Raw genomic sequence first — 14,948 nt, forward strand, 5'->3', positions numbered from 1 at the left:
GTCTATCTATCTATCTATCTATCTATCTATCTATCTATCTATCTATCTATCTATCCGCACATTAATTACCATTGACTGTATGCATGTATTCATTTATTGTAAACATGTTAGTGTGTTACAGTTTTTCTCAGTCGCTTTGGTGCATTTCTCACAACACTATTTACATTTGCACAACAGTTAATGCATTTCTCAAAACAATTAGTACAAACTGCAAAACCTAGTTGATAACCTGCAAAAGCGTGTCACTTGCTCAAAATGGATAGCTCATTCCTCAAAAGCAAGTATTCATGTCAATGAAAGTGTCAGTGTCATCAAGATGAAAAGTCCTGACACCATTGTTTATGAACAAGATAGTCAAATGGCTTTGTCATGTTTTCATTATGACAGTTTACTCTGTAAATTTTTTTCCAATGCAAAAAGTCCGATTTTGGTGACACTTCCTGAAAATGCTCAAGACAGCACTATATACTATTTGCACAGCCATTTGAAAACTACAGTAAAGTTAGACATTACTGTATTTAGTGAGGTATCTGAGTACAAGACACTGAATATGTATGTTTCACATTTTTACTGCATATGCTCTTTGCAATTCTAATTTATTCAAAGCATTGTGCAAACGAATAAATACACCCTTATTTACAACAAACATAAACTCCCTTTGGGTAGAGCTGTGCACAACTGTAAACAATATTTCAGTACATATTGGAACTGAACCTACAACATACATAGGTCTGTAAATCATTCATGCACATTTGCAGAAATTGTTCAATTTAGAAGACATTTTCAGGAAAAAAAAAAAAGATTTAAACATTTGTATAAAATTTGCTTGACAGATTTTGACAACTAGTTCAACATTTTTGTATGTAATGACTCAAGCAATGAAATGAGGACTATTAGTTTTATATGGAATGACTATTCAGCATTCACAAGTTTAGTTAATTTTGACTGACATGACATAAGCAAATGATAATGTTATAAAACAGCAGAGAGTTGTATAAAAGCAATTGATGCATGTCCAAAAGCATTTGCAATTTATTGGAAAGAATGAGAAACTGCTACTATGATGTGCACAAATGACTAAATGTTGTGGAGGTTGAAGTAAATGTTGTGCAAATGTAAATAGTGTTGTGAGAAATGCACCAAAGTGACTGAGAAAAACTGTAAATATGTTTTGGCCCCCATTGACTTTGACGGTATTGACAAGACAGGTTGAAACATTCTTCAAAATATTTTCTTCTTTGCATTCTACAGAAAATAGAAAAAACTCATACAGGTTTGCAGCGACATGGGGGAGTAAATGATGGCCATTTTTCATGAACCGTTCCTTTAAGATAAAAAAAGACACACTTCACCTTCTAGAAAATGTCAGACTCAAAGGCCGGTGTGACATGAAGCTCCGCACATCATCAGTCATCAACACAAGACACTCTATTAAAACCGATGAAGGGTGTACATCCAGCAGTCAAGCCTGGCGGGACATTGGCAAAAATAGACGCGTCAGCTGCTGGGATCCACGAGGATCCTGAAGGTTATGTCACTGGAGCTGTGATGTCAGACGAGCGCGTTATGCGGAGCCGCTGGATTGTATGTACCAGTCTGCTGTATGGTCTGCTGCCAGTCAACAGGACCGGGCACAACACCATCAAGGTGCCACAGAAACTAAATAAAAAAGAGTGTCTATTCTATTTATATCAGGGAGGGAAGCAATTTTCCACTCCGAAAAGCAGCAACATTTTTATTCACCATGAGGAAAACAAATTAAGCCAGTTGCGATTATTTACGGTCTTTTTGGCGGGGTATGTGAGCACGGTGCCAGAAGCTGTCTGTACCTTTGTTAGCGCGAGTTTGTGAGGTCACGAGGCATGTCAGCGTAAACCTCTCACTGCCTGATGCCATTTTTATCATCGTTGTTTATGATGGTTATGAGTCGAGAAGCCGGCACCACACACCTCACCACTTGTATAAAAATAAAGTGTGTGTTTTTTGGACATGACTGACAGTCAATATTTTTGGAGGAAATATTTATTTATTTATTTATTTCACATTCAATAAACACATTCATTTATTTATTTAACACGCTCATGATTGTCATACTGACAATGAAATCCATATTGGTGATTACATTTATTTATTTATTTATTTATTTATTTATTTATTTATAACATACTCGTGTACTGACAATGAAATCCATACTGGTAAATTTATTTATTTATTTATTTCACGCTGAAATATTGACAATAAACACAATGTAGATTTTATTTATTTATTTATTTATTTTTAACACTTTATAAGATTTATAACACTCTATGTTGATGATAAAGTCATTAATGGTATAATTTATTTAAAAATGTAAAATATTTAATTAATTTCAATATTTAATTAATTTTTCCTTAATTCTTTATTCATGTACTTGTTTAATTTATTATTATTAAATAATAATTATAATTATTAAACACAACACACTGGCATATTGAAAATACTTTATTTATTTATTTATTTAACACAACGACATATTGATGATAAAGTCATTAATGGTGAATTTATTTAAAACTGTAAAATACTTTTAAAAATATGGTTAAATATTTAATTTATATTTCCTTAATTATTAATTTATTAATGTGTCCTTAATTATTTATTAATTTATTTGTTTTCCTTTTATTTATTTATTTATTTACATGTACTTACATATTTACTCACGGAAATAATGGCAATAAGATATTTATTATTTATTTATTAACACACTGACATATTGATGAAAAGGTCATTAATGGTGAATTTATTTAAAACTGTAAAATACTTTTTAAGGTTAAATATTTAATTACTTTTTCCTCAATTATTATTTTATTAATTAATATTTATTTAATTAATTAATTAATTAAGTTATTTATTTATTTGACACACCAACATATTGATGATAAAGTCATTAATGGTGAATTTATTTAAAAATGTAAAATATTTAATTAGTTTAAATATGTAATTAATAGTTCCTTAATTATTTTAATTTTATTTATTTATTTGTTTATTTATTTACACATGCTTACATATTTACACACTGAAATAATGGCAATAAAGTATTTATTTATTTATTTATGTTTCTTGAACACTGAACTAATGACACTGAGGTCATTACTGATCTCTCCCACCTAAGCAAACATTAGTAACCAACTACAAATGAGTATGTCTGTGTCTGTGGCTGTATCTGGTGAGCGTGATGTATGTGTCTGTATCTGCTGCTGTCTATGTTGACACAAACGTAAGGCTGTTTTTGAGCTGTAATGGCACCCTGTGACTTGTTTGCACTGACAAAGCTCATAGTTGATAACTGACTGTAATGATCCATTCAGGAAAGCTGCTTCTGCAGGTACGATCAGAGATGAGGGTGTGGGTGGGCTGTTTTTCTTTCATGAGCATGTGCTGAGTTTTTACGGGAGCTGCAGGTGGATGTTACACTCATTAGTGGAGTTCATGATCACCAATAAGTTAAATAGCAGCTGTTAGTCATGATTGTTTTGTCTTTGCACATACAGATTTGGAAACGTAATGGTAATGCTATGCTACATAATTAAAGTCATTAAATTAACATGGTGCAAGTCCAAAAACATGGACGTGCTGTCAAAGTAAAAACTTTTTAGATGTTTGATACTCAGAGGAAAACTCTTTGTTCCCTCTTCTGAAGGAAGAACAGATAAGACTTCACATGGGGAGCTTCAATCTTCAGCCGCCGCTCAGATGTGCGGAGGGTCTCTGGCATGTTCGCCACATGTTTGCATGGACGCATGAAAGGAGGAAAGAACAAAGATAGCTGCTCATCACATCCTCCTTCCACATCCTCATGCCTGCATGTGTTGTGTCTCTAAGAATCTGGAGATACGGGGATCAGATTCTTCCAGGTTACAGATCTTTGAGAAGCTCAAAAAAAAAAAACAGCACATACAAATTTCCCATCCAATTAAACTATTGTATCTGTTTTATTTGTTTGTTTGTTGAACACTGACATATTGATGATGAAGTCATCACTGCTGACTTTATTTTAAAATATTTGTTTAGTCTTTCCTTTTTATTTATTTATTTATTAACACACAAAATAATGGCTGACATTATTTAAAAAATATTTATTATTTATTTATATCTGTTTGTTTTAGTTATTTGTTTTGCTTTTTTAAAATTTATTATTGTTTTATTTCATTTTTTATTTGCATGTAGTCATTACTACTGCCTTTATTTGAATGTATTTATTCATTTATTCATTTTTTTACACAGTGAATAATAATTTATATTTGTTTGTTTTAGTCATTTGTTTTTCTTTCGTTCTTTCTTTCTTTTTTTATTATTATTTTATTGGATTTTTTACAGTTTTTCTCAGTCGCTTTGGTGCATTTCTCAAATCATCCTTAACATTTGCAAAGAAGTATGTGCATTTCTCAAAACAATTTGTACAACACAATGGATTACCTGCAAAAGTCTGTAACTTACTCAAAATCTTTAGTTCATCTATCAAAAGTAAGTATGCATGTCAATGAACATATCAGTGCCATCAGAATGAAAAGTCCTTGTGTCATAGTTCACAAACAAGATAGTCAAAATGCTTAGTCATGTTGTCAATCAAACAGTGTACTCTATTAGCATTACCTGATGTAAACTATAGCAATAGTTTGCATGACAGTTACTGTATTGAAATGCAGAAGGCTGCAATTCTTATGTGTGTCATATATCCATTTCAAAAGTACAAATGTATACATTACTGTATGTGAGATATTGATTGAAAGAGACTGGATAGGACAAAAAAAAGAAAAAAACACATTACAGAGTCATTGTGATAGACAAGAAAAAGAAATATCCTTGATAGTACACGTACATCACTCAGACGTCTATTTCACATCTACATTTACATCTGCAAGATTTATTTTTTAGAGTGTTCGCTCATCTGCACGTTTCCTACCAGGTGTCAAATAGACTTTTATTAGATGTCTTTACTGTAAGATGTTTATGTTTTAGAGTGTATGTAAAACTGACATCTTAAAGATGTCTGTCAGATGTTTGTACATGGCAGATGCACAAAAGCGAAAATACAAAATTAGAAAGGCAAACACAGGAATCACCCCTTGCTTATATTTAAATATTTATTTATTTATTTACTCAACAAAAATGAAAATTAAGTCATTACTGCTGACTTTATTTTAAAATATTTTTTTATGTTTGTTTTAGTTATTTGTTTTTCTTCTTTTAATTTATTATTGTTTTATTTCATTTTTTATTTGCAAACTGAAATAATGGCAATTTAGCCATTACTACTGACTTTGTTTAAAAGTATTTATTTATTTATTAATTTTTGTTTACATGCTGAATAATGACATTTTTATTATATTTTTTATTTACCCACCAAAAAAGTCATTACACTCTAAAAAATGGTGCTTAAATAGCACCTCAACTACACTGTAAAAAAACAATTTGTTGATTCAACTTAAAATAATTTGTTACCCAGCTGCCTTAAAATTTTAAGTTCAGACAACTCAAAAAGTTTCAAAGTTTAGTCAACTTGAAATGTTAAGTTGTACTAAGTGACAACTTATATTTTTGAGTTCATTCAACTTAAAATTTTAAAGCAGCTGGGTAACAAACCCAGATTTTAAGTTTAACAAACCAAATTGTTTGTTTAGTCAACTCAAATATCTAAGTTTTACTTAGCACAATGTAACATCTCGACGTATTTGAGTTGACTGAACTTAAAATTTTAAGTATGCAAGGTAACAAATTATTTTAAGTTGACTCAACAAATTGTGTTTTTGAACCACTGAAGAACCAATTTTTGTGTGTGTGAGTGTGTACTATTTACCTTATTTTGAGTGAGTAATTCAATGACTCATTTATAAAGAAGCTCACTTGTTTCGCTCCTGAATGAATCAGTGTTTTTGAATGAAAAGGTTGATTACATTATTCAATGCATCACTCATTAAAAGGCGGTCGCTTGTCGCCACCTACTGGTGTAACCAAGCGACAAACTCCTGCTCTCTCTATTGAAACCAACACAGAAGTGACTTAAACTGCAATTCATCGACTGGCCGCTAGAGACTGGCTCCAAAAGTGAGTCAATCCCATAGACTCCCCATGTTAAAATACCCAACTTTACAGCAGAAAAAAATATGTTTACAGCCTGGTACAAAAAGTGGATTTGGTCTATATAGCTAATTGGCCTTCATGTCAACTGTGAGGGGGGGGGGAGATTTTTTCTATAACTCATCCGTTTAAATTATATTAAGCCTTAAAGTTCTGCATAATTTAGGACGTGGCCACTTGAGTGACAGGTGGATTGCCGCTGTTGTCACCACCGTCACACTCGGTGGGCGTGGTTTCAGCAACCAGCTCCACCCACCTCCAGCCTCTTTGCCCATTTTCGATTATCCGGGAGTGACGTGCAGTGACGCGATTCCAAGATGGTGACGACCGACTCCCGCCCACTAAGAGCTTCAAAAATGCTCTTTGGACACCTATGGGTGACGTCACGGACACTACGTCCATATTTTTTACAGTCTATGGGTGTAACAGCGTAGTCTGCAAAAAGAATCACTGAAAATCCACCACTAATGCACAGACTGACACAAACACAGACAGTCAGCTCAGCCAATCAAATTCAAGGACTGTGCTGAATAAATGATAAAATGCCCCACAAAACAGCTGAAACATAAAAGTGTAGCCTAGTTCCTAAATCCTCAAATGCACAGTCGAAGTTGGACTAGGATACCTGGTGTGCGTGTATTGGATTCGTGGACAATGGTAAAGCACATTTCCACTGGTCTGAAAGCAGAGTCTGTGTGTCTTTGTCACAGGAGGGACCACCGTGCGAGAGGCTAAATCCAAGAATCAGGGTTCAACCAGCCATGCATACTAAACACATGCTGGAGCTTTAAAGTCTGCTCCTGTCCCAGCACGAATTACTCTGTCTCTCTTTCTCGCTCTCTGCAATATTTCAAGTGTCCTGCACTCAAGCCGGCTGGTTAAGACACAGTTTAAGACACAGTTTCTGTGGATCGCTCAATAGTGCTTTACTGGATGATTACCTTGCTTAAGAAAAACTGTAAAACAGCCAATAATCACAGCATATTGCCATGTTTTTCTGCTGCCATTGATTGATTTCTAATGTAATGAGGCCTGAAAGGTTGGTTAGTAATGTTTACTTTAATGGGAGAAAGTGCCTCAGTGGCACTGTCTTAGTTTGTTAAAGAAACAAAAAATTAAATACATGAAGGAATAAATAAATAAACAAATCACCATGGTCTTGTGGGAAAATTTGGAGAAAAACAGTGTAAAATAAATAAATAAATAAATGGGATACTAAATAAAATATTAAAAATAAGATACTAAATAAACTAATAAATAAGTTATTTGAATAAATAATACATTTAACAATGCAGTACTACAATGTAATAATGCAATGTAAAAAATTCCCAATAATATTTTTAACTTATTTATAATATAAATGTATAATTATACATAATATATAATATATTATATAATAAAATATATACTTATAATAATAATAATTATCAATAACAGTGTAAAATACATAAATAAATAAATAAATAAATGGGATACTAAATAAACTATTAAAAATAAGATACTAAATAAACTAATAAGTTATTAGAATAAATAATACATTTAACAATGCAGTACTACAATGTAATAATGCAATGTAAAAAATTCCCAGTAATATTTTAAACTTATTTATAATATAAATGTATAATTATACATAATATATAATTATAATAATTATTATTATCAATAATTGTTCATTTTTTTACTGACAGTATAAATTGGATTTTTATTTTAAAAATTAGCTGGCATTTAAATTTTATGATGAGGGTCCTTGCACAAAGATGATTAGATTTGGGGGTCCATGGCCTGCCATAGCACTTGTCGTTTAAGGGGAATATGAGTAAACAGACTTTCAGCTTCGTCTGTTTTGTCATTTAACGCCTCACTCAAATCCTTTTCCTCACTCTCATCCTATTTTCTTCTTTTTTTTTCTCTTTTGTGTCTCATATCAATGGTTCAACCAGGGCTTCTCGTGTTTTCATTCTGGATTTTCTATTATGTATGGAATTATGATAGTAAACATGCGACTCAGGTATTAAACAGTGTGTTGTGCTTTTTTTGGTAACACTTTAGAATACGGTTCCTTCATTAGTAAATAACTACAAAGGAATAAATGACTAATGCACTATTAACATTCTAGTAACTACTATTAAGAAGAAACTCTGAATCAGTAAGTAATAGTGCTTGGTTGAAAGTAGTAGTTCACTGTTAGCTAATCAGTAACTACTATTTTTTCCTATCTCCCAAAGAACTACTATATTCAGGTTCATAATTAATGTGAATGATGCAAAATGTATCATTAATTCCGTAGTAAAGATCATGGTAACCCACTAGTAATGACTAATGAGTAGTAAAGGAATTACTAATCAATTGTTACTAAAGTGAAGATTATAACCCACTGTAACTTCACTGTTACCAAACGGATCCAAATGATTAGTAGAACCTTACAAAAACCTCAATAGTTTTTAATGACTTTAGTCATTACTAGTGGGTTACCATGATCTTCATTTTCTCTGGGAGATAGGAAAAAAATAGTAGTTACTGATTAGCTAATAGTGAACTACCACGTTCAACTGAGTGCTATGACTTACTGATTCGTTAATCAGAGTTTCTTGTTAGTTAATAGTAGTTAGAATGTTAATAGTGCATTAGTCATCTGTTCCTGTGTAGTTATTCATTAATGACGGAACCGTATTCTAAAGTGTTACTCTTTTTTATTTCTTCATAGTGAGTTGGATTTAACCAGAGGAGGCATTTCCACCTTAACAGTGACAAAGAACACACTCCAGTAAAAACACTGTCACTGACTGTGCATCGATGACCTTTTATCCTTCTGTCTTTCCATAACAGCTGTTACAGTAGGTGGCAATAGACTGCTGAGCTGTTATTGAAGTAGGACATGATTCTTTTTCCAAGCAAGACCGAATTTTACTCTCGAAATTATTTTTCTGAAAAGATCACCTGAGTCATTTCTAGATGATCTGAATGCATAGATTTTTCATACAGGAAGTAGAGGCAGGTTGCAACATTGGATTAGTGCAGATTATTCGATTGTAAATTCAGATTAGATCTACACCAGACTCGTGTCTACCAGAACCGTTTGACTCATGCCTTTTCCCTCTCATTTATTTAACATAGACAATACACTGTATGAATGAAGGGTTATAATTGAATACGTGCATTTTATTTATTTATTCATTCATGCATTCATTCATTCATTGCATTGCATGGATGAAATCATCATTTATTTTTGCTTAACCTGCAAAGGGATTTATGGATTGTATGGATATATTTGCCATATTAATGGTAAATATATTTGAAAACACTGATTATTTGAACAGTTTATTTTGGCAGAGATTACTCATTTTAACTTTAAATAAATCTGAAACCTCATCCTCTTGACTGGATCTGGCAGAAGTATGTTTATTATAAAATAAATTGACAAATAAATATACTTTTCTGTAAAATATGAAAAATGAGGTATTAATACAAATCTTAAATTCAGACTTATTTAAGATATAATATAAGACTTATAATATAATATAATTTTAAATATAATAATATATAAATATAAATAAAAATGTAAATATAAAAATATTTAATAAAGATAAAAATAAAAAAGAGAACATAATGAAAACCCTATAGAATTCAATAAAGTAGAAGTAAATAATATAAAACATTTCATAAAAACAGGAAACAAAACAAAAAAACAAACAAAAAACAAAAAACAAAAAAAACTCATCTTCTTGACTGGTTCTGATAAATGACATGTTTATAATAAAATAAATAGTCAAATAAATAAGCTTTTCTCAAAATATATAGAAAAAAGGAAGTCATAATGAAATTCTTAAATTCCGACTTTAATAAAACATAGTATAATATATAATATATAAATAAAAAAAATTAAGTATAAAAATATTCAATACAGATAAAAATAAACAAAAAATAGAACATAACGAAACCCCTATAAAATTCAAAGTAAATAATCTAAAAAATTTCTTTAAAAACAAACAAAAACAAAACGAAAAAAAAATCTGAAAACATCCCCTTGACTGGCTCTGTTAAAATTACATGTTTATAATAAAATATATAGACAAATAAATATACTTTTTAATATTATATATATTAAAAGTAAAAAGTCTTAGTAAAAATCTTAAATTCAGACTTTAATATAATTTAATGTATAAATATAATATTTAATATAAGATATAATATATGAATAAAAAATATAAATATAAAAATATTTAATACAGATAAAAATAAACAAAGAGAATATAACGAAAGCCCTATAAAATTCAATGAAGTAAATAATCTAAAAAATTTCATTAAAAACAAACAAAAACAAAAAGAAAAAAAAAAAATCTGAAAACATCCCCTTGACTGGCTCTGTTAAAATTACATGTTTATAATAAAACATATAGACAAATAAATATACATTTTAATATTATATATATTAAAAGTAAAAAGTCTTAGTAAAAATCTTAAATCCAGACTTTAATGTAATTTAATGTATAAATATAATATTTAATATAACATATATGAATAAAAAATATAAATATAAAAAATGTAATACAGATAAAAATAAACAAAGAGAATATAACGAAAGCCCTATAAAATTCAGTACAGTTCAAGTAAATAAATTAAATATAAAATATTTCATAAAAACAGGGGGAAAAAAAACAAAAATCTGAAACCGCATCCTCTTGACTGGTAAAATGACATGTTTATAATAAAATAAATAGAAAAATAAACTTTTCTATAAAATATAAAAAGGAGGTCCTAATAAAAATCTTAAATCCAGACTTTATTAATTAAACCCTTCTGGTCTAATCACTATAGCTGTTCTGGTCCGCGCACGTCTCGAAACTACATTTCCCATCATGCCACTCAGCCGCCCAGTGGCCGCGCACTGGTTTATCAAAAGCGCGCCGCCGCGGTCTCGTCTCGTGCAGCGCAGTTCGCTCGAGCGCTCTGAACAATGACTGCGCGAGAGGATGATGTGAATCTGGACAAATGAGTGATTTAACATCATTACTGCACATCGCGCTGTTTTGTACGCTTTTTTCACAACAAACACACTGAATATGTGGATTCCTACGGAACACGAGAAATACGGAGTCGGTAAGTTTGCTGTTTATTTCTTGCCGCGACTCTGAGCGTCTGTTACTATTGAATCAGTGTTGTAACGCACCACACACCGCTATTGCTTTCACACCAGCAGTGTTTGCTTGTTTTTGTTTCTAAAGCCAAACCAGCTCGAGCTGTTTATTCGTGTTTGGTGAAGAAACAAGTGTTTCTGGACTTTGTTTAAGTGACTGAGTGGATGTTGTTTTACATACAGAGTGGAAATGAACATATTTGATCATATTGACGTCTGTATAGAGCATTTCCTCTACTAGGTTTCGCCCTTCACTTATTTGTTGAGACCCCAGTGCTGTTTGACCAAGAGTGGTGGAATACATCTGTGCCAATCAGAAGTCATACAGTCGCTGCTCAATAAATGAAAAGCAGAGACTGTGTTTTGTGGGCTGTTGTCATTCATACGAGAGCATATGTGAAATGAATTATGTGTTATGCATCGTATGCCAGCATGATCTGAGTTTCATGAGCTCAGCTCTGCTGAGATTACTGTTTTATCTTGCGTAATTGAGTTGAAAGTAGTGCATCCTCATATACTCGATTGGTGAGATTAGGTCAAGTGAGGTTTTGCGCCGTTGTCAAATTAAGATTTATGTCATCTGGTTGATGATATAGCCTAGTTATGCAGTGAACAGTTAAAATGCATGCATATTTGTGTCTCAAATCTGTAGATTGTGAAAACCAGTTTTAAGTCTTAAAAAATGAATGAATAAAAAAAATCATGAATAAAATAAAATATAAATATAAATGCATTTTAATATATTATATATATATACACACACACACACACACACACGCACACGCACACGTTTGATTTATGCAGTTGTTATATTTTATTTTTATTTTTATTTTCTGATTATACCTCAGTAATAAATAATAAATTACATTGCAATTAATGCTGTCAAGCGATTAATCGCGATTAATCACACTCAGAATAAATGATTTGTGTTTATTATATTTGTGTGTGTTCTGTGTCTATTTATTATGTATAAATACGCACACATGCGTGTATATACTTAGGAAAAATATGTTATGTTTATATATTAAAAATATTTATATATAATAATAATAATTATATGAATATAAATATACATGTAAATATTTTCAAAGTATATACTGTATGTGTGTGTATTTATATATACATAATAAATATACACAGTATAAACCTTATGTAAACAAAAACTTTTGTTTTGGATGCGATTAATTGTGATCGTTTGACAGCACTAATTGTAATACAAAATGCATTATAGTTTATTAATTATATTACTCATTCAGGTTGGATGCACATTTATTTTCATTATTTTATTTCATTTTATTTACATTGTTTTATTAGTTTGGGATTTATCTTAAATAGCTATACTTGCGTAAAGTTGATATGCAGTGAGAATCAAGTGTCTGCATTTATCAGTGGACTGAATATTGAAGATTTGTTCTCTGATATTACTATTAAATATTTGTCATACCAATACCACCTATCTCTACTTTGCAGACTTACAGACTTACAGGTCGTGCGGTTTGATTTTCTTGATCATTTTGATTTGATTTTTTTCTTTGATATGTCAGGGAGGTTGGTTATCAGGTTTAGGTAGTCACCAGGCTGTCTAGGTGAACTCAGCATTTCCTGTTGGTTGTTTGCCAGCTGGCTGAAGAAATTCATAAGCGTGATAAATGTATTCAGAGCTAACCAATGAGACCCAAATCTGTGGGCAAAAGAATGCTTGTTAGAGTGAACCCAAATGTTTTCTGTTCAGGGATCTTGTCTTGAGTTATGGTGATTTCTCGGAGGATTTTGTCGTCTTGCCACGTCTGCTACTTTAAAGTGGCACTCGCACCCCAACAGGGATTTTGGGTTTTATATCCAGTGGCTTGGTATTTTTGCGTTTGATCTTTTTCCAGAAACAAAATCCATGTTTTAGTGTTTAATTGGAGGCTGGCGAGAAGCGCTCGTATGTAAAGTAGTGAAGAATGACTCTCAGCCACTGATGAAATATGAATGAACCCCCGCAGTCGCTGCAATAAGACGCCAATTAGCCCTCAATTGGATTAATTACAGCTAATTAAATCAAGGCAAAGTCTGAAAATCAGACTCGAGTAAGAGTCTCAATGGCCCTCCTTTAAGGTTTTCTACCTGCTAACAGGGACTAAGAAGAGATGATCTTTTTTGCCCTAATGTTGTTTTTGACAGCCGTGGCATTTGAGGAAACAGACGCAGACGCTGAATGGGTGGAAATACCCACATTTTTGTCGGAAACCTTTTTTTGTGCATTTCTTCCTTTGCTGTCTTCATTTCGCAAGACAAATGTGATTAACTGCGAGCCTGAAATAGATCGAGGGTGGAATATGACTAACTTTTGAAACTATTTAAACTCCTCTGGATATATTCTATGAATCAGTCTGCCTTAATTTTTAGAAATGCTAAAAACACCCTCTGCCCCCTCATTTGAGTTTCAAAAAAATGCACCGCATTGCTAAAGCCGATTGCGTTTCCTGTTGAGCATGACAGCAATGAATTATATCAACTGTATTTTCTTTGCAAGTATTGCAAGAACATGCCTGGATCATAATTAACACCAAAATCAAAATAAGACAGAAGACTAAAAATATGCAAAAAGAATTTTATCATTTTTGCATAAAGAAAATGTGGTGTATTTTAAATCTAAAGCCATTTGTTCCCATTGGCAAGTACACATTTTCTGTCAGTCATGAAGTTTGAGTAAACATTATATAGAACAAGTGCACATTTAAATGCATAAATTCAGTGTGTATCTTCCTGTAATTAAATTGTATTATATTTGTAAATGAAAATAAATATCTACATTCCCACTCTTTAAATTCCCATTACTGTAGTGTGGAAAAATTACTGTAAAACAAAAACAAATAATGCAGTATTAGTTAAATCTAAATTATATATAAAAAATACATTATTCAGTGTATCTATACATTATGTAGTTTTGTTGTGCAGAGTTTAATTTATGCTAAGAAAACAAAACGGAAGGATGACTTTGGTTACTGTACTTTTTTCATTACAGTAAAGAGAGTTTTATGGGAAAATGTCCTAAAAAATGAGCTCAGTTTTCTTTATCCAGTGTTTAATGGCACTTGACTTGGAGTGATAATTAAATTGCATTATATATATCTATATTATCTATACATTAAACTACTGTAGTGCATAAAAATGACTGTAAAGTGAATCTAATCTAAGTAAATTATGGGTGATTTTGGGTTATAATTAAATTACATGATGTATATTTATAGTATCTATGCATTAAAGTATCTATACGATATGTATTTTTGTTGTGCAGAATTTAAATTATGCTAAAAAAACAGACAGGATGACTTTTGTTACTGTACTTTTTTCATTACAGTAAAGGGATTTTGGCAGAAAAATGTCTAAAAAATTATTTTATTTATCCAGTGTTATAAATAATAAATATCTACATTCCCCTCCTCCAAATTCCCATTACTGTAGTGCATAAAAATTGCTGTAACATGAATCTAATCTAAGTAAATTATGGGTGATAATTGAATTGCATTATATATATTTATAGTATCAATGCATTAAATTATTAAATGCATTATGTGTTTTGGGTGTCAAGACAGCGTGATTTTGATTGCTGTTTTGTTTTTTTAATTACAGTAATTATCAGCTCCAATTAACATCACTGGACATTGGGTGAGAAATAACCCAAACATTTTTCGAGATGCACTCAATAAAAAGC

General features: G+C 31.2%; 1 protein-coding gene across 1 annotated transcript in view; it reads left to right on the top strand.

The window, feature by feature from the left end:
- The first annotated feature begins 11,030 nt into the window (after positions 1 to 11,030).
- dock4b (dedicator of cytokinesis 4b) overlaps positions 11,031 to 14,948 on the top strand; it is a 128,244-nt gene continuing 124,326 nt past the window's right edge. The window contains 1 exon segment of the mRNA XM_051107299.1: positions 11,031 to 11,211. Coding sequence (XP_050963256.1) covers positions 11,175 to 11,211 — 37 coding nt within the window. The 5' untranslated portion in view covers positions 11,031 to 11,174.

The sequence above is a fragment of the Labeo rohita genome, chromosome 4 (genome assembly GCF_022985175.1).
Source record: "Labeo rohita strain BAU-BD-2019 chromosome 4, IGBB_LRoh.1.0, whole genome shotgun sequence".
Taxonomy (NCBI): domain Eukaryota; kingdom Metazoa; phylum Chordata; class Actinopteri; order Cypriniformes; family Cyprinidae; genus Labeo; species Labeo rohita.